At 39.7% G+C, this 21,039-nt stretch overlaps 1 protein-coding gene across 1 annotated transcript in view; it reads right to left on the reverse strand.

Moving 5' to 3' along the window:
- Nucleotides 1-21,039, reverse strand: part of UBA2 (ubiquitin like modifier activating enzyme 2) — a 38,726-nt gene extending 17,687 nt beyond the window's left edge. Inside the window, exons 1-8 of the mRNA XM_004765185.3 lie at nucleotides 20,829-21,039; nucleotides 18,450-18,533; nucleotides 17,179-17,249; nucleotides 15,546-15,610; nucleotides 14,089-14,189; nucleotides 12,333-12,454; nucleotides 4,110-4,177; nucleotides 3,536-3,657 (exon numbers count right to left, since the gene is read on the reverse strand). Of these exons, the coding sequence (XP_004765242.1) occupies nucleotides 3,536-3,657; nucleotides 4,110-4,177; nucleotides 12,333-12,454; nucleotides 14,089-14,189; nucleotides 15,546-15,610; nucleotides 17,179-17,249; nucleotides 18,450-18,533; nucleotides 20,829-20,966 (771 nt within the window). The 5' untranslated portion in view covers nucleotides 20,967-21,039. The remainder of the gene's footprint in view (nucleotides 1-3,535; nucleotides 3,658-4,109; nucleotides 4,178-12,332; nucleotides 12,455-14,088; nucleotides 14,190-15,545; nucleotides 15,611-17,178; nucleotides 17,250-18,449; nucleotides 18,534-20,828) is intronic.

The raw sequence follows: 21,039 nt of genomic DNA on the forward strand, positions 1-21,039 counted from the left end.
ATAAATAAAAATCTTTAAAAAAAAAAAAAATTTGGAAAACCAGCCAAATATACAAATAGAATATAAGTTTAGTGTGAATATCACATAACTTTGAGTACTAACAGGAATTTTGTTCTGAGGAATAAGGAAAGAGTTCAAGGAAATGGTAACGTCTGAAATGGGTACATAGGTAAAGAAATGACTTCAGTATGATTTGGGCAACAAATGTGGTTAGACACATTTTACAGAGGACCTTAAGCGCTTGGCTAAAAAAACTCCCAGGCAATGGAGAATTAGCATGGTTTTCGATGCAGAAGCTCCATGCCCTTTATCTAATTATTAAATACTGGGAATCCCTCAGAATTCTGTACTAAACAAACAATCTTCATGCTCTTTTCTCTTAGGCCTACAAATCCATCCAAACTTCTCTGCTTGCCTTTAGGATTACCTGTCCTTACTCTAATATTCTACAGGAACCTCAAATTGATTCTATTGCCTTATTCCATCCTCTAATCCCTACACAACACACCTGCTTCCTCTTACCTACCTCAGAGAATGGCACCTTATTAATTTCCTGCCCAGCAGGAAACCAGGTATCATTCCCGTTCCTAAGTCTTTCTTTCTCTTTTTTAAAGAGATTTTATTTATTTATTTGACAGAGAGAGATCACAAACAGGCAGAGAGGCAGGCAGAGAGAGAGAGAGAAGGAAGCAGGCTCCCTGCCAAGCAGAGAGCCCGATGCAGGGCTCGATCCCAGGACCCTGAGATCATGCCCTGAGCTGAAGGCAGAGGCTTAATCCACTGAGCCACCCAGCCACCCTTTCTTCTTAAAAAAGATTTTATTTGCTTATTTCAGAGAAAGAGTGAGAGAGAGAGCGCGAGCGAGCGAGCGAGCGAGCACGCCTGAGCATGGAGGGGCAGGGGAGATCAGATCTTAAACAGACTCCCCCATGAGCATGGAGCCAAATGTGGGGCTCAATCTCACAACCCTGAGATCATGACCTGAGCCAAAATCAAGAGTTGGACACTTGGGGCTCCCACGTGGCTTAGTGGTTAAGCAGCTGCCTTTGGCCCAGGTCGTGATCCCAGGGTCCTGGGATTGAGCCCTGCATCGTGCTCCTTGCTCAGCAGGAGCCTGCTTCTCTCTCTCTCCCTCCCTCTGCCTATAGCTACCCCTGCCTGTTCTGTCAAATAAATAAATAAAAAATCTTAAAAAAAAAAAAAAGAAAAGAAAAAGAAGTGGGGGGAATGCCTGGGTAGCTCAGTTGGTTAAGCATCTGCCTCAATCAAGCTTAGGTCATGATCCCAACATCATCCTGGGATCAAGTCCACATAGGGCTCCCTACTCAATGTGGAGCGAGCCTGCCTCTCCCTCTGACTGCTGCTTCCCTTGCTTGTGCGTTCTCTCATAAATAATTTTTTTTCTTTAAAAAAAAAAAGAGAGTTGGACACTTAATCAACTGAGCTACCCAGTGCCTTAAACAAACCTACTTTTTCTCCACCCTCCACTGGGAATGCAGATAGGTTGTACTTCAGATTATTCTAGCATTGTACAACTTTAGAAGGTACCATCCCATATTGATTACAACAGGAATATCAGGGTCCTAGAATGGTGCACAGCATACCCTCTGTATTTGACCCTATAGACCACCTTTTAATGGCTTCCCACTGCCTTGCCATAGCATCCTTGTCATGACCTAAAAAGTCTTGCCTGGTGTGGCCTCAGGTTGTGTTTCTAGTCCTCTTCCCACTCTCCCCTTAGATGGGAATTATTTCAGTTTTCCGACCTGAGACCTTCTTTGTATATGTAGCATTCTTATCCCCACCCCAATTCTTTAAAGTCTTCAGTTGAAATGTCACTTCCTCTGGGAACGCCTCTTTTGAACCCTCATACTAGATATGAAAACAATGTCTACTAACAATGTTAAGTCTACTTAGTATTAAAAAGGGTTCCAATACATCGGATCTTAATGCCGTAATACTCTGAATTTGATATTACATGTTCCATGTTTGACTTTTCCTCTAAACTACAAGTCACCTACAAAGAGCTGGGACCCAATTTTCTATCTTATTCACTACTGTATCTCCTGTCAGAGTGGTGACCAGCACATAACAGATGCTTAGTTACCTACTGAACAGACTGGAGATGTGCTTCAGATAATGCTGGCATTCAAATGTTGCTCAGACTAGAATGGGAAGAGGAATATGGACACAAGTTTGGAAAATACTTTCACTATGCATAACATAACTAAGTACATTTTAAGCATAACCAAAATCTGTTTTCTAAAAGACTGTAACAAGGAAATAAATGCAACAGGTTTTAAGAGTCAACGTGTGACATCTCTTTTCACTAAGGAAAGGAGAGGAAACATAAACTGGAGGGAGTAGTAGGCCATTTGGTTAGGACACTGGGACCTATGCATGTTGGAAAGCAGACAGGAGCCACGAAAAAAATCAAGAGAGCAGAGAGAAAATACTGTTTGAAAACAAAGGTACAAAAAAATTAAATTGGTAAAATATGGTGATAAAGAAAAAAATTTTAAAGCAGCAAGAAAAAATGAAGATAGTAGCTTACAAAGGAAACCCCTTAACGCCAGCAGGAGATTTTTCAGGAGAAAATTTTCAAGCCAGAAGGCAATTACATAATATATTCCAGGAGCTGAATGGGAGAAACCTGTGGCCAATACTTTATCCAGCAAAGCTATTATTCGGAATAGATTAAAAACTTTCCCAAATGAAAAAAAAGTTCGTGAGGCGCCTGGGTGGCTCAGTGGGTTAAAGCCTCTGCCCTCAGCTCAGGTCATGATCCCAGGGTCCTGGGATCGAGCCCTGCATCAGTCTCTGTGCTCCATGGAGAGCCTGCTTCCTCCTCTCTCTCTGCCTACTTGTGTTCTTTGTCTGTCAAATAAATAAATAATTTTTTTAAAAAAATCTTGTAGATTTCTCTAGAAATATTCAGCAGGCAAGTAAGACATACATACAGAATACATATTAACAAACATGGAGTCAACCAAGAATGAGAGGATTAGGAATTCAAGAGTAATTCAGTACATGTCAAACTCCCAAGAAATCTGAGCAGGAAAGGAATGTAAGACGAGAAACAGCAGGAACCAAAGGAAAACCAAGAAGTTCAGTGTAAGTGAGGGAAGGAAAGCCAACCAAGAGTGTATTAAGTGGGCCCCTCTATTTTAATTCCTATAAAGATGCTATATTGATTTAGCCTGAGTATTAGAATTTTAAAACCTAGGGGTTCGTGCACAGCTCAGCTGGTTAATAAGCCACTGCCTTCGGCTGAGGCCATGATCCCAGGGCCCTGGGATCAAGCCACACATGGGCTCCCTGCTTAAGAGGGAAGTCTGCTTCTCCCCATCCCCAGGCTCATGCTCTCTCTCCTGCTCACTTGCTCTTTCAAATCTTTAAAATTCCAAAACCTGCTTACCCTGATGACATCAATCAACTTGTTAAGACAGCATTAGGCATAAAAAGCATGTGTTTCATGTACTATTTTAAAACAAACAGAATAATCTATCCATAATTATAAAAAAGTAAATACAACCTTGGTAAAAAGTTTAACTGGATCATATCCAGTTGATTTAGCCCATTCCTTAGTGGAAATACGTTTAATGTCACCATCTTCATTAGATGCTCTGGCTCTGGCTTCAGCTTCCATTGGTTCCCCTACAAAACAAACACTGTTTCATTCTCAGCTATAATAAATGTAGAACTAAGCTCTCATCTACTTTCGGGGGGAAAAAAAGTCATTCGTGGAAGTCACCTGCACAAGACACATTCAGAGTTCAAAAATAAAGAATAATATGCTCATCATCTTTTTCTACCTCAATTTCTGAAGGCCAAGTGTAGAACAGTTCAAAATATGGACCTATAATCAGATCTGGAAACAACTCTCTGCACTATTTACATCTGTGAAATTTCTGCACCTTGTCCTCACCATTAAATGGAACCACTCACTTTTTTAAAACATTGTTTTTAAGATGAAATAACCCATCTTAAACACATACTGTCTAACACAAAACAGCAATTATTTTTTTCTCCTCTTATGCTACTAATATTAAGTTAACAAAACAAAGGCAGTTCTCATTAAATAAGAGAACATATCCCAGTCTACTCACAGGAAGCTTCAGGGTCAGCTCTGTCAGGGGACACTTCTTGATCAGCATCTTCTTCCCCAAACAACTGGCTATAATAAAAGTAATAAATAATTTATGTTCAACAAAATATTCTGAACAAATACTTACTTTTCCTACTTCCCCTCAGAACAACTAATTTAGAATATTCCAAATCCTTAGGAGGAATGAGGAATAAGCAATTGGCAGGCTAAATTTCTTTCTTTCTTTTTTTTTTTAAGATTTTATTTATTTATTTGACAGACAGAGATCACAAGGAGGCAGAGAGACAGGCAGAGAGAGAGGAGGAAGCAGGCTCCCTGCTGAGCAGAGAGCCCGATGCGGAGCTGGATCCCAGGACCCTGGGATCATGACCTGAGCCGAAGGCAGAGGCTAACCCACTGAGCCACCCAGGCGCCCCGGCAGGCTAAATTTCTGTACACCTATATTCATTCCTATCATCTAGGCTCTGCAAATTTCTATGTTAAAATATTTGACCAAGACATAGGTGAGGGGTGTCTGGGTGGCTCAGTGGGTTAAAGCCTCTGCCTTTGGCTCCGGTCGTGATCTCTGGGTCCTGGGATTGAGCCCCACATCGGGCTCTCTGCTTGGTAGGGAGCCTGCTCCCCCCCACCCACCCCCCGCCTGCATTTCTGCCTACTTGTGATCTCTGTCAAATAAATAAAATCTGGGGGCGCCTGGGTGGCTCAGTGGATTAAAGCCTCTGCCTTCGGCTCAGGTCATGATCCCAGAGTTCTGGGATCGAGCCCCACATCAGGCTCGATCTGTTCAGCAGGGAGCCTGCTTCCCCTTCCTCTCTCTCTGCCTGCCTCTCTGCCTACTTGTGATCTCTGTCAAATAAATAAATTTAAAAAACTTTAAATAAATAAATTAAATAAAATCTTGAAAAGAAAAAGAAAGACATAGGTGAGCAGCCTTTTCATTTTACTTGGACAACATTCCAATGCCAGATGATACTTGTGAAGCACACCTGCAGCTAGCTATTAAAAAAACATTATTACACATCTGCTATGTGCTAGATGCTCACCTAGGTTTAAAAATAAGTGAGTTAAGATGTTCATTCCATGGTAATATATCTCTTCACTATGAAAAGGCCTTCAGAAACAATGTATTAAGCAGGAATTCTCTTTTGTTAATCTAGTTATCCTAAAAACTATTTAATAACACTTATAGGAATATAATGTTCCACCTTTCCTCAAGTACTTGACTTACAAGTACTTGTAAGTACTTTTCAAAGGAATCCTTTACAGTTAAAAAAAAAAAAGGAAAAGCTATCATCTCAAAGCTTTTCAAAACTCCTAATATACCCTACAAGAAAATGCCCACTTGTTTCCCAGTCACTGTGCCAATTTTCACCCTCACAAAGGCATGTAAAGAGCTCCTATCCATTCACTTCCTCTCTAGACTTAACGTTTGGCCAAATTACTGAGTATAAAATAGTATCTTGTGATTTTATTATTAACTTTTCATGTTAGTCATGAAGTTAAACATTTCTTCATTTGCTTATTACCATGAGGGTTTCCCTCTAAGTGAAAAAATGCCTGTTCATATTATTTTGTCAGGCTGTCTATTTCTTGATGAATATATTCTAAGATCATAATTTATTTTATTTTTTAAAGATTTTATGTATTTATTTGACAGAGAGGGTCACAGCGAGAGAGGGAACAGAAGCAGGGGGAGTGGGAGAGGGAGAAGCAGGCTTCCCGCAGAGGAGGGAGCCTGATAAGGGGGCTTGATCCCAGGACCCTGGGATCATGACCTGAACCGAAGGCTGAGGCTTAACGTATGAATCACCCAGGCACCCCTAAGATCATAATTTTTTAGTTGACTTTATGCTGCAAATATTTTCTCATAATGTCTTTTGACAAGAAGTATTTAATTAATTTGAATGCCTCAACCCTTTCTTTTATGGTTAGCACTTTGTGTCTTGAGACATTGTTCCCTGAAGATTCTTCCCTTTATTAGAAAGATTTTTTCTGTTGACATCTAAGTACTTAATCCATCTGGACTTAATTTTTATATATAAATATATATTTTTTAAGATTTTATTTATTCATTTGACAGAGATCACAAGTAGGGAGAGGCAGGCAGAGAGGGAGAGAGGAGGAAGCAGGCTCTCTGTCAAGCAGAGAGCCTGATGCGGGACTTGATCCCAGGACCCTGAGATCATGACCTGAGCCGAAGGCAGAGGCTTAAACCACTGAGCCACCCAGGCGCCCTATATATTATTTAAAGTAGAGAATGCTTTTTCCACATTGATTATGAATTGTTCTACCTTTAATTAATTCCTTCTTTCATTTGGGATCTCTTACCCAACCTTGGTCATGAGCTCTGCATTGTCCTAATGGTCTGTTTTCCTATCTCTATACCAGCAACACGCTGTAAGTTCCTTTTAGCTTATTTCTTTCTTTTTTTTTTTTTTAAGATTTTTTATTTATTTGACAGACAGAGATCACAAGTGGGCAGAGAGGCAGGCAGAGAGAGAGAGAGGGAAGCAGGCTCCCTGCTGAGCAAAGAGCCCGATGCGGGACTCGATCCCAGGACCCTGAGATCATGACCTGAGCCAAAGGCAGCGGCTTAACCCACTGAGCCACCCAGGCGCCCTCCTTTTAGCTTATTTCAAACCTTATCATCTATCAGAACAAGTCACTTCAACCTACTCGTTTCCAGGAATATATATAAATTTTATTATCAGCTGAACAAGTTCCAGTACAAACACTGATTTTTTTTTTTTTGGACAGAGATCACAAGTGGGCAGAGAGGCAGGTGGGTGGTTGCGGGGGGCAGGTAGCGGGCAGGCTCTCTGCTCAAGCCTAATGCGGGGCTTGATCCTAAGATCCTACGATCATGATCTGAGCTGAAGGCAGAGGCTTTAACCCACTGAGCCAACCAAGCGCCCCCACCGATGAGATTTTAATTGGAACTGCATTTGAATCTATAGATCAACTTGAAGACAAATGACACATACACAATATTAACACTTCCAATCCACAAATACATTATTTACTCTTATTTTATCCTCCTTTTTATGTTCCAATAGTTTACTATAATTTTACATATTGGGTCTTATAAATCAAGATTTATAAGTACCTGAGAGTATCAGGTACTTCATGTTTTTAGATGCTTTATATTTCGTTATCTTTAATGGTTAATTATATAATTTTATAATGAGTTATCTATTTTTATACTTCCTAACTGCCTGAGGCTGCATATAGAAATGTACAGCCATGCTGCTAAACTGTCATCATTTCTAATAATCTGTCTATAGGTTCTTTGGAGCTTTTTATACAAGTAACTATACTGTACATGAAGAGTGATGTTTCTTTTTTCTCATCTCTTCTCCTATATTTCCATTTTGTCTTATTGTGTGGGCTAGGAACGTCATTACAAGCAGCAGCAATAACGGGCATCCTCATGCCAGCTCTGATTTCAAAGGGGATGACGTGTAACTTTTATCATTAAAAATAATGCTTATAGGGGTGCCTGGGTGGCTCAGTGGGTTAGGCCTCTGCCTTCGCCTCAAGTCATGATCTCACATCCTGGGATCGAGCCCCACATCGGGCTCTCTGCTCAACAGGAAGCCTGCTTCACCCTCTCTCTCTGCCTACTTGTGATTTCTCTGTCAAATAAACAAACAAACAAATGAACAGCACCTCTGTTCAAAAAATAAAATTTATAAATAAATAAATAAATAAATAATGCTTATATTGGTGCACCTGGGTGGCTCAAGTGGTTGGGCATCTGCCTTCAGCTTGGGTCGTGATCCTAGGCTCTATCCTGAGATAGAGCCCTGTGTCAGGCTCAGCAGAGATCGTCTTCTCCCTCTGCCCCTCTCCCCACTTGTGTGCATGCTCTCTCAAATAAACAAAAAAAACTTTCAAAAATATTTAAAAGTAATGCTTGTATTGTATATGGATGGCAAATAGTGGAAGTTTCTGACTGAGTGTGGGACTGTACAGAAAAGCAAGGGGAGAAAGCTAGAATGATTATAATGGATTAGAGCTAGACCAGCATGAATAACCAGTATGAATAAGCATAACCAGTATGAATTCATGTTTAGCTTAATATACAGATATGTTTACAAATTTGTGTACATATACAGATTAGTATAGATATATTTTTGCTCTGTTGGCTAAGAGGGCCCAAAAGATATGACACCTTGCATGCCAAGCATTCATATCTTGGTTTCTAATGCCAGTAAAAGGTATCAGGGCTCCTTGGAGAAAGGTCTGAGTCTATAGCAGGAAATAACATAATGAGCCTGGAACATTTAGTACCAGAAAGCAAGGAACTGCTCCCCAAACACCTCCACCCACGTTGATGGCAGCATGTGATGGCAGCATGTCTAAAAGCATAGAGCTAACCGAAAGAGCTCCCAGTGGCCAAAGCTAGAACAATCTAAGCAACAAAATATACTATTGGACTTAACCCAAAGTATAAAATGTATTCAATATGAATGCATGCGGATATAAATGATGAATATGTCAACAGACAGGTGAGAAGAGACAAACTTTCTAGGTAGAAAACTCTAATTATGTAGATACTCAGCCCTCAAGGAAATAGAACACTGTTCCCATTCCTTAGGTGTGAGCTGCAGTGACTTCCCTCCAAAGTGCATGGTACAGTGTAAAAGCGGGAAGGTGGGGAGAGTAACTATCCTGAAGAAACCTGACAAGCACTACCTTAGTTAAGTGACCAAGGCCAACACTAACAGTTATAAATCATGTCAGTAACATATTTACTCTTCATATGATGTGATGAAAACAGAAATTTATCAACCTCTGTGATTTCCCTCCTAATAGCTCATAATAACAGCATTAACATGATGAAAAAATTTCCCTAGTGGGGCATCCTACAAAATACCTGACCAGCACTCCTCAAAATTATCAGGTCATAAAAAAGGAGGAAAGTCTAAGAAACCATCAGAGGCCAAAGGAGGCCTAAAGATATATGACAGACAATTAATGGTAACACAGTATCAAGGAACAGAAAAGGGACGTGGGGTAAAAACAAAGGACTCTCTGAATAAACTACGGACTTTAGTTAATAAATAAGGTATCAACTGGGGCACCTGGGTGGCTCAGTAGATTAAGCTTCTGCCCTCAGCTTGGGTCATGATCTCAGCTCAGCGTCCTGGTATCGAGCCCCGCATTGGGCTCTGTGCTCAGTGGGGAGCCTGCTTCCCGGTCTCTGCCTGCCTGCCTCTCTGCCTACTTGTGATCTCTGTGTCCAATAAATAAAATCTTACAAAAAAAAAAATAGGGTATCAATAGTGGTTCATTAATTACTTTATGTTAGTGTCATACAAACAATTATGAAAGAGTAACTGGATGGGAACACTGTATTATCATCTCAGTATTTCTATAAATTTGAAACTGTAACTCTGTTAAAAAGAAAAACCGTTTGCCAAATAATTTACAAAATGTGGTTTTCCTAAAGATTTTATTTATTTATTTGACAGAGATCACAAGTAGGCAGAGAGGATGGCAGAGAGAGAGGAGGAAGCAGGCTCTACGCTGAACAGAGAGCCCGATACAAGGCTCAATTCCAGGACCCGGAGATCATGACCTGAGCCAAAGGCAAAAGGCTTACTAACCCACTGAGCCACCCAGGCGCCCCAAAAGTGTATTAAAAAAAAAAAAAAGTTTTATTTATTTGAAAGAGAGAGATCAGAAGTAGGCAGAGAGGCAGGCAGAGGGAGAGGGGGAAGCAGGCTCTCCGCTAAGCAGAGCCCGATGGGGGGGGGGGGTCGATCCCAGGACCCTGAGACCATGACCTGAGCTGAACACAGAGGCTTAACCCACCGAGCCACCCAGGTGCCCTACAGTGCATTTTTAATGAAATTTCATTGTTATACCATTGTATGGTACTTTTCTGAGTGTATATACATTATATCTTAATCAAAAAATAAAGAAAACCAATGTTTGTTGCAGGTTTTTAAGTATCTTTTACCAGGTTGATAAAATGTTCTTATTTTATTAAGAATTTTTGGGATGCCTTGGTGGCACAGTTAGCTGAGTGCCTGCCTTCGGCTTGGGTCATGATCCCAGGGTCCTGGGATCAAGTCCCACATCTAGCTCCTTGCTCTGTGGGGAGCCTGCTTTTCCCTCCCTTTGTCTATCCCTGCTTGTGCTCTCTCGCGCCAGCAATTAAAAAAAAAAAAGAAGAAAATTTTTATCATGAGGGGTGCCTGGGTGGCTCAATCAGTTAAATGTCTAACTCTTGATTTCCACTCAGGGTCATAATCTCAGAGTCACGAGACTGAGCTGCTTGGGCTCTGAGAAATCATGAGCAATCTGTTTCTCTCCTTTTACCCCTCTGCTCCTTCCCACATTCTAATAGGGCTAAGCATGAACATGTGTGCTCTCTCAAATCAATAAATTATTTAAAAAAAAAAAAAAAAAGTCTTGAAATTCACCTTTTATTCCATTAATGGCCTTAAGTGGTTCATGATAAGAGACACAACAGCACAATACAACCTAAGAAGTATTTAAGTGTCGTTAAAATGTCTCCAGGACAATTTACTTAACATTATAATGATACAGTACTTGCAAGTTTAGTGGAAATCACCAGTAAATTTATATAGGTTTGGTATATTATTCAGAATTTAAACCACTTATTAAATTCCCCTACGATATAGTACTGTTCAGGCTTTCTTCTTTTTTTTTTTTTTTCTTAAAGATTTTATTTATTTATTTGACAGACATAGATCACAAGTAGGCAGAGAGGCAGAGAGAGAGAGGAGGAAGCAGGCTCCCTGCTGAGCAGAGAGCCCGATGCGCGGGGCTCAATCCCAAGACTTTGGGATCATGACCTGAGCCGAAAGCAGAGGCTTTAACCCACTGAGCCACCCAGGCGCCCCAGGCTTTCTTCTTTTTAAGTCAGGTCCCCCCCCCCCCAAAATGAATTTATCCAGAAGCGCCTGGGTGACGCAGTCAGTTAAGGATCCAACTCTGGAGTTTCAATTCAGGTTGTGATTTCGTGAGTCATTTCATGAGATCAGCCCCCTATCAAGTTCTGCATTATAACCCAGAGTCTGCTTGAGATTCTTTCCCTCTCCCTAAAATAAAAAAAAGTAAATAAAAAAAAATTTATCCAGATCATTAAAAATCTCTGTATACAAGCACCATCTTTTTATTATCATCCGTTTGTTCTTTACTATCATTTAAATCTGTGCTGAGATTACATTCCCCAGTTTGTTATTTCTCTCTCCTTTTCTTGACTGAACTCAACGAAGTATTTTTTTCCTCTTACCTCAAGTATATCCTTCCCACTTATTTCCTCAGAGTTTATCCTTTTTCTATTTAAGTTGGGTCCTTAGCTCGTTAATGCCCATCTTTCTTCATGTGTGTAAGCCTACAACCTTTCTTCCAACTGCCACATTCCATGCATCCAAGTTTCACATGCAGTTATTTTCATTACCATTACAAGGTATTTTTAACTTCCATTAAAAATATTACCATTACAAAATATTTTTAACTTATTTTTAACTTTAACCATTAAATTACTTCTAAGTATATTTTCATAGTTCCAAATACACAGATTTGAATTCAGTTATATAGATCTGAATTTAGTTATATGTCTGTCTCCAGTATCTGGCTTCCCAAGTCTAAATAGTCCATGGTATATATCAGACATGCATGCATTGCTGGCTGAATTGAGCCCAAGAAATATTACAAGATGGGCGCCTGGGCGGTTCAGTGGGTTAAGCCTCTGCACGAGGCTCAGGTCATGGTCTCAGGGTCCTGGGATCGTGCCCTCATTGGGCACTCTGCTCAGGAGGGAGCCTGCTTCCCTGTGTCTCTCTCTGCCTGCCTCTCTCCCTACTTATGATTTCTCTGTCAAATAAATAAATAAATCTTAAAAAAATATATTACGAGAAAGTTAACGGAAAGTCTCTTTCCCATATTTAAAAAAATATTCCTCGGGTGCCTGGTGGCTCAGTGGGTCGGGCCTCTGCCTTCAGCTCAGGTCATGATGTCAGGGTCCTTGGGATCGAGCCCCGCATAAGGCTCTCTGCTCAGCAGGGAACCTGCTTCCCCCTCTCTCTACCTACTTGTGATCTCTCTCTGTCAAATAAAGAAATAAAACCTTTTTAAAAAATTAATTAAAATTCCTCCTAGGTATACTCTAAAATATATAAATAAAAATGACCTCATTTCCCATTATCAGTACTAAAAATACACCAGGAAATATATACACTCTTACTTGAACAAATACTTTGCCCAAACGATGCAATGAATAGGTTCAGAAGGTGTGTTACGAATTGTACAGCCAGGAAAAGTTCTCTGGGTAGGTTTGGGATGACATTCATAACACTCAGTTACACCCTGCAAAGTCAGAATATGAGAAAAGTATTTAAAAAAACCACCATGATGGTGGTTTTTCAACATTATAAAATAGTATCATCATAAATATTCATTCATCTACATTCTAACTGTCAAGGAAATTTTACAATATCAGTGACTCCAAAATTCTTACATTATCAACAAGGAACTATAACAAAAGTGAACTGAATCGATCACACTGACAGCTAATTCTAAGCCAGGATTCCTGACTCCTGGCCCAGTAAACAACACTTTCAACAAGCCCAAAACAAAAAACAAAACAAAACCACACTGCACCTGAGTATCAAACACAAGAAGTTTACCTTAATCACACTAAACAAAAGAAAAACTACTAGACAGACAAACAACAGCTTTCTAACCAATTCTCTCAAAGGTGTGGACCCCAGTTATTTAATTATCATTCACAGCCTTTCCTTATAATCCCCTAAACATTAAGAAAACTAAAAGTAGTAATTTCAAGAACCACCTAGATACACAGAAAAATCCTAGATATTACCAAACAAAATACTCTTCATTTTGTAGAGCTAGGGTTACATTTTAATTTGCAACGTAAGAAATCCTTGAGGCACCTAAGAAAAATTTTCAAAACCATCAAATGAACATTCCTCATTTCAGCAATTTTTAACCTCAGTCTTAATACATACTAGTACCTTAGGATCAGGTTAACGAGCAATATCTTTCTAATAATGGTTAAAGAACCAAAACCTGCCAATCGTTTTAATATAAATGGCAGCAGATGAGGATTTTCTCCACAATACCATTTCTGGTGTCCTTTTAGTAAGCCTTCTTGGGGGTAGCCATCCCTCAAATCACAGTGAAAAAGAGAACTACTACTGTGACCTATGAACGGACTCTGAAGGACTCCACTGATCTAACGAAATTTAATACACAGATATTTATAACAGTCTTTGTAAAAGGATACTAAATAATCTTCCAAGAGTAGTATTTATCAGCTAAAACAAAAGCAGCAGTGCCACAATTTCCAACATGGGTAAACTGCCAAATAATGGACAAGAGTCACAAATTTTAAGTGGAGTTTAATTCGACTTTTGGTTTCAAAACCTGCAAAATGACTCTTCAAATGTATCTGGTTTAATTTCCTAAAGAACCAAAAGAATAAAAATCACAATGCTGAATTTTATGAAACTGGGTTATGAGTCCACAGGTCCTTACTTGCTCTATTATCCTCTAGTTTCTTCTAAACGCTTGAAGTATTTCACAACTATACCAAAAATTTCCAAAGTATTCTTCAGGTCTATTAAGTCCATACTTTAGATAATAAGTTGCAAAAGGTGGTTTTATCATCCATCAACTATAGCATGACATATAGTCTCATAGCTATCAAGAATTTAAAAAGGCAATGTTATTATGCTTACCATTCTAGTAATTTTAATATATAAGCTATAGAAGCCAAGTAGCACAGAGTTAAAAAACAAAAACAAAAGAAAACTATATTCTTTGTATCACCTTTATAGTATCTAAGTTTTATCAGAGCACAAAAATCCCCACATTTTGGATGATGACCAGCCTATATCATATAAATTCAAAGTTTATGTCTTCCCTCCTTAAGGTCCCAAATAAATATCTGGGAAGTAAAAATAAAAAACTTACTTTACCTTTTTGATGGTAGTTACTTGCCCAAGGTAACCAGCAGTTCCACTCTCAATAAGAGGTACATCAGCTGCCAGACACATCCTATTAACATGGTTGCGGGCAGCTAGAAGAAAAATACTAGTTAGCAGGGGTTTATGGGGGAAAAAAAATCAGTTACTTCAATTAGGATAACATTTACCCAAACTATTTTTTTAAATTTGTTATGCAATTTTCTTATAGCTATGACCAGAGTAATAAAACTATTATACTTAAGAGACATTCACTAGCAAATTGCAAACATAAGGAATTTATATCACAAATTTATTCCATTGATGTGCCTACTCTATTAATCTTGGTTACAACATTGTTTCAATGTATTCTGAGTCCTTACTATTATTCTAATAAAATATCATGTAACAAATGGAAGTAGATGAAGAATGTGGAATATCAACTTTGAACCGTTAAGGCAGGTTAAGACAAGGGAAATAAAGAGTCTAGTTAAAAGTCAATCTGGGCCACCTGGGTAGCTCAGCCAGTTGAGTACCCGACTCTTGACTTTGGCTCAGGTGATCTCAGTGTGGTGCGATTAGGCTCTTTGGGCTCCATGCTCAGCGCAGGGCCACTTGAGATGTTCTCTTTTTCTGGCCCTCGCCCCTCACTCATGTGCACTCTCTCAAATAAATAAAATCTTACCCCAAAAAAGTCATTCTGACCCTTCCTCATGCTACTTTGTGTTTTGTTGTTGTTGTTGTTGTTGTTTGTATTTCTGGCTCAAAATGGTTACAAACCACCCCACAAATGTTGTTTTACATGTAGAACAATGACTGGCTATACAACACTTGACTGAAGAAACATTACCTCCTATTGTGGAAAGCTTTAAATGGTCTAAAATATGTACATCTAAACAGAATCCAGTCTGTTCTCTTACAGCACCACCTATACCTAAAATAATTCAGGATCCATGGCAGCTATACTAACTCTGACATCCTCTTGCCCCAATCTTAAAACAGTGGTTTTACAGCCTTGATCGCACTTTAGAATCACGTGGGAAACTGAAAAAATGTGATGATCAGGCGCCATTCTGAGAGTCTGACTTAACTAGTCTTGAGATGAGATGAGATATGAGATACAGGTACTGATATTTCTTAGATCTCCATGTAAACGAAGGAAGTCACACTGTGCTTAAGTGATGGGATACTCTGAAACAAGCACACACCCACATACCATATGTAGTCACCCTCTTTAGCGATTTTAACAACTTCTATGTTCACACGTTTTGATGGAACAGCAGAGTATATGATAGCTAAATTCCTGCCTGAAACCAGTTCTAGTTAAAATTACAATCAACTGGCAAATTTTAAACCTAATCTTACTTCACTCTAGATGTAACTCATAAGGAATACTTTAAACACTAAAAGTGGAAATGGCCTTGTTGGGGGGGGGGAATACTTAGGAATTAAATGTATTAAAGTAATCTCACCTCGGTTATCTAAAGCATTCATAACCAATATAAATTGTCGAAAAAATTCCACATTATAGTCAGGGCTACAAAACAAAACAAAAAACAAGTGTCACCAAAACAACTGGCCTTACACCTGATCGTCACAGCAGAATATAGGGTCCTAAAAAGTATATTAAAGTAACAGTGCAAAAATAATTGGATGTTAGGGGTCTGTATCATATAATAGGTTTGACTTCTTCAAAACTCCACAGCAGATTTCAAAGAAATCATTTCCCCTTAATCCCTATGACTAGACATGCTTTTTGCTCAGCAATCTAGGGCCCAAGACCAAGATCTCACACTGGCAGAAAGATGGCATGACTTCACCAGTCCCACCAGGCCTACCCCGGGCAGCCTGGGAACATACAAAAAACACATTCCCAGGATCTGCCTGGCCTCTAGCTTCACCTCACATGGTCAGGATCAGGCAGGGTTCAGGCCTCTAGAGTCCCTGCTTTTAGCAGCACTGGGAAAGCAAAACAGGGTATGGGGGTTATAGAACCACAAGGTTTGCAGAGCAAACATCCAGAAATTTAAAAAAAAAAATGGATACAAATTTCCTGAAAAAGTCTAAGATTTTCTCTACCTCCAGACCTTAAACAATAAGTTATTATTTCTAATATCATTTACTTATAAGTTAGACAACTATAAAGGATAATTTAGGCCCAGGGTTCCTTTGTTTCAACACTTCCAAAATTACATATTTACTCTATCTTTACTGAGATCAGAGCGTATTTATGAACGGTGAAAACTATGGCCCTGTTACAATTCCTAAGTCAAAGTCCAAATAAACAAATTATTTTGGGAAAGAACCTTTTAAACTGAAAAAGACCAGAGCTGAAATCAATCAGAATGAGACCAATATATTTAGAAGTCTGAATCATCACATATAATGATTTTGCATAGTTTATCTTTATTTAAAACAAAAATACAAGGCCCTTATAAGTTTCCAAGTAACTTATTTATTTAAAGTATTAAAATATCTTACTTCTTACCGAACTCATTTAAATCATATGTATAAACTGTTAATAAAACTCAACTTATTATGTGGGCACAACCATATTTTAATTTTTCCAGAAAAATCATTTTTCTAAGTTTTTATTTAAATTTCAGTTAGTTAACATACAGTATAATATTAGTTATACAGTGATTCAACACTTACATACAACACCTGGTGCTCATCACCAGTGCCCTCCTTAATTCCCATCACATATTTTACCCACCCACCCCCAAAGAACCTCCCCTCTGATAATCATCAGTTTGTTCTCTATAGTTAGGAGGGGAAAATCATTTTTAAAAAGCAGAATGATGGGATGCCTAGGTGACTCCGTTGTTAAGCGTCTGCCTTTGGCTCAGGCCACAATCCCAGGGTCCTGGGCATAGAGCCCCGCATTGGGCTCCCCTGCTTCTCCCTCTCCCACTTCCTCTGCTTGTGTTTCCTCTCTCCCTGTCTCTTTCAAATAAGTAAAATCTTAAAAAAAAAAAAAAAAGGAAAAGAAAAGAAAAAAGCAGACTGACTTCAAACTCCTGTATCTGACTAATAAAATACCTAATGCTCTCAAAGTTTAATTCACAACAAACACAATTTTGCAACATAATAATTAGAACATACTTCATGATGCTGTCATGGTAGGCTATGATATTAGCTTTTGGGTAAAACTGCAGTACACTTTCTTTGGCAACCTGGAAAAACAAACAACACTAAATTATTAATCTACTAAATAGCTACAACATTTCTCTCTATATTTCAAGTTTATTTATGGCACATAACACTTTTATTTCACCTACTTACATATCCTATTTATTAAAAACTAAAGAAATATAAAAATGTGACAAAACTTCATTAAGATTAAGATACACACATAATTACAAAATAACAGGAGAGCTGGCCCCTTCCTTTATACACATCTACACGAATGGCAAGATTCAACAAAAATATAAAATGCAGTAACTGTGATTCATTCATTCATTCAACATTTACTGAGTATCTTATATGTGCCAGGATCTGCATGAAGAACTTGGTGAGCCAAAGTGACACTAATCAATGTGGATAAACAAAACTACAAACTATGATAAATCACACCTAGAAAAATTAGAAGCTATAGGGTGCCTGGCTGGCTCAGTCGGAAGAGCATGCTACTCTGGATCTCACCTCGTGGTTTTGAGTTTGAACCCTGCATTGGGTGTGGAGATTACTTTTAAATAAGTTAAAAAAAAAAATTAAAGACAAGAAAAAGTAGAAGTTGTTTTAATAGGAAGGTCTGACTTAGTCTACAAGGTTTATTCAGATTGTATCCCTAGAGAAGAAAGCCAAAATTTGAAAACTAAAAAGGAGAAAAAGGTGGGAGTTTGCCGAAAAGGTTGGGAGAAAAGCAAAATGAAAAGATGCTTTAAGACCCTGAATCAAGATGAAACATTCAAGGAACTAAAGAAAGGTCAAGGTGGCTAGAACCTCAGGAAAGGCCACCCTTTTAGAAAAAAGAGCAACAAGAGCATATAGGCTGTAGTTTCTCTAGCCCTCATATATAAAAAGCAGTCAACCTCTAGGGAACACTGAAACAATGCTCATCCTAAGAAACAATCATAAACTTAAATATGAATGGGACACCATTTACAGGATTGGGTAGAGCACAACTATTTCCTCAGCAGACCAAAACAGGGGGGTTTAGTCTTTAGTCCTTTACATCTTTATTCTTCACAATCTCTCAAGTATTGAGTACATTCTCCTCCTACTGAGTATATTGAGTGTGTGTGTGTGTGTGTTGTGTATAGAGTATATTCTCCCGCCTACTGAAGAGTCCCATTAATCTGATATCTGCCCTCAAAGAAGTGCAGAAATATTAATGAATAAACAAAAATAGCATTAAAAAAAAATAAAGTTACCTGGGCCTTCGATCTTCCAACATGTTTCTTTTGAAACAAAAACTGCCTGTTGAGGTTGCTGACATCGATAGTATCCAGATCAATCTACAAGTGCATAAACTCCAGATAAACCACAAGTTTTCTGGTATGTTTGAGCAATATCACTATCCTCAGTATCCATAACCCAAAACTTTTGCTATTTGTTACATTAGCAGAAAAAAATGTTTTTCATTTTCAACCAGTAATACCAAAATTATTAAGCTGATAAAAATAATTTAACACATATTTTTAAAAACTTGGGATTTAATTTCAGAGGTTACTTTCTCAAAAAATATTTTAGAAAGGGGGCGACTGGGTGGCTCAGTGGGTTAAGCCTCTGCTTTCGGCTCAGGTCATGATCTCAGGGTCCTGGGATGGAGCCCTGAATTGGGCTCTCTGCTTCTCGGGGAGCCTGCTTCCTCCTCTCTCTGTCTACTTATGATCTCTCTGTCAAATAAATAAATAAAATCTTTAAAAAAAATTTTTTAAGGACGGACCAATTTTTTGTTGTTTAATCATCCTGAGAAGTATGTTTGGAAATTCCCTAAATGGCATAAAATTATGCGTCTGTTGAAAATAAATAGATAATTCATTTATCTACCAATCTAATTATTCTTTCAAGTCCGTTACATTAGATTCAACTGTGACTTTTTTTCTTAAATGATACCTGGCAGTTATTGAATTTTTGCTGCTTTAGTTCAAGTCTTCATCTACAAACAATTCCATTTACAATTATTATTACCTAAGGGCTGTTAAAGGAAATGTTTACATGAGGTTTCAAAAGTGTTACATTTTAAGTTTTTTTTTTTTTTAAAGATTTTTATTTATTTATTTGACAGAGAGAAATCACAAGTAGATGGAGAGGCAGGCAGAGAGAGAGAGAGGGAAGCAGGCTCCCTGCTGAGCAGAGCCCGATGCCGGACTCGATCCCAGGACCCTGAGATCATGACCTGAGCCAAAGGCAGCGGCTTAACCCACTGAGCCACCCAGGCGTCCCTACATTTTAAGTTTTAACTAATTGTTGCTTTAAAATAAACATAAGGGAAGAAAATAGTAATGATTTTCATCCCATTTCAATAAATTTACATGACAAGTAATCGAACATTCTAATCGTAAAACATCTTAACAGTTTTGATCAGAATTCTGGAAAATATTATATAACCATCTAAACATTTTCTATTTGTACTTTCCACATTTATTACAAAAGCTGAATCAAATAAAAAAGAGTCAGCATTTATTTCTCAGGTGCCCAATCCACTGTCTCCTCTATTACAAAACTATTCTTTTAAACATGCAGCAGTAGTTACCAGCTAAGGCACAATGCACAATCACATCTGGATCTGCAGTACAGACCTGGATGGGAAGACTAACCTTTTAACAGTTTAAAAAAAAAAAAAAAAAGTGTGAATTCTCCCCCTCCTCAGTCACTCATCTATTAGCTCAGTCTGCCACTTCCACTTTTTTCCATTCCGAGCTTCCACTATGCTTTAAGACAATTTAAACTCACAGCCGAACTCCTACTACATCCCCAATCTCTAAAGTTTAACAGAAATGATTTAAAATTACAGCCACTGTACGTGAGTGCAAAAGTTAAAATCCTCACCGACATCTTTAACGACAAGAGTGACTGAATCTATGGAGATAACAATGACAGTCACGCAGATCGTACCCACAACAGAGGAGCGCGAGTCCCAAAGGAGTCCTGCCACTTGCTTCGTGACCCAAATAAGTTACTAAAACCCCTCTAAACCTCACTTTTCTTCTCGTCTGTTTAAAAAAAAAGGGGGGGGGGATGAAAATGGCGTTTGCAACCTTATAGAGGTAGCTAAGATTAGACGCGTTAACGCCAAGTTAACCGCTCAGAACTGAGCCGGGCTCGGGACAAGCGCTCACGACGTATTGGCTCCTATTACCGCCACCCTCTGCTCTGGACCAGTATTTCTGAGTGAAGGGAGACCGCCGAAATGAAGTCTCAACATCCACGAGACTCAAACAATCACGTCCTGCCTCCTACTACAGCTGGGGAACTGCTCTGAAGCGAAAACACACGAGGTCGCTTCCACAGCCCAGAACCGCCACAAATTGGCGCTGCCAGGGAGGCAGGGGGCGGCCGCGCGGCGCGACGCCCGGAAGACCCCAGCCCGCGGCCTCTCTGGCGTCCGGAGCGGACCGGGCGTGCAGCGAGGCAGGCTCAGGCCCCGCCGAGAAGCGCCCTCTCCGCAGACAGCCACGACCCCGGAGCTTCCCGGCCTGCTGCCGCCACCCCCGCCCCCTCAACTCTGGTCCCGACCTCCGGAGCCCGAGCCCCCGGCCCCGGCAAGACCGCCCGCCATTCAGCCCGCGCGCACGCCTGGCCCTCACCAGGTCGATGTGGGAGAAGCCGGTGAGCACGAGGTTCTTGAGGAGCTCGCAGCCGATGCCGCCCGCACCCACCACCAGCACCCGGCCCCCGGCCACGGCCTCGGCCAGTTCCCGAGGCAGTCCCCGCGACAGTGCCATGGCGGGACGACCACGAGCCGCGGCGGAGGCGGAGGCGCGAGAACTGAGCCGCGGCCGGAAGCAGGTGGGGGAA

Source organism: Mustela putorius, unplaced genomic scaffold (assembly GCF_011764305.1).
Source record: "Mustela putorius furo isolate JIRA1106 unplaced genomic scaffold, ASM1176430v1.1 tig00000174_pilon_pilon_pilon, whole genome shotgun sequence".
In the NCBI taxonomy this organism is placed as follows: Eukaryota; Metazoa; Chordata; class Mammalia; order Carnivora; family Mustelidae; genus Mustela; species Mustela putorius.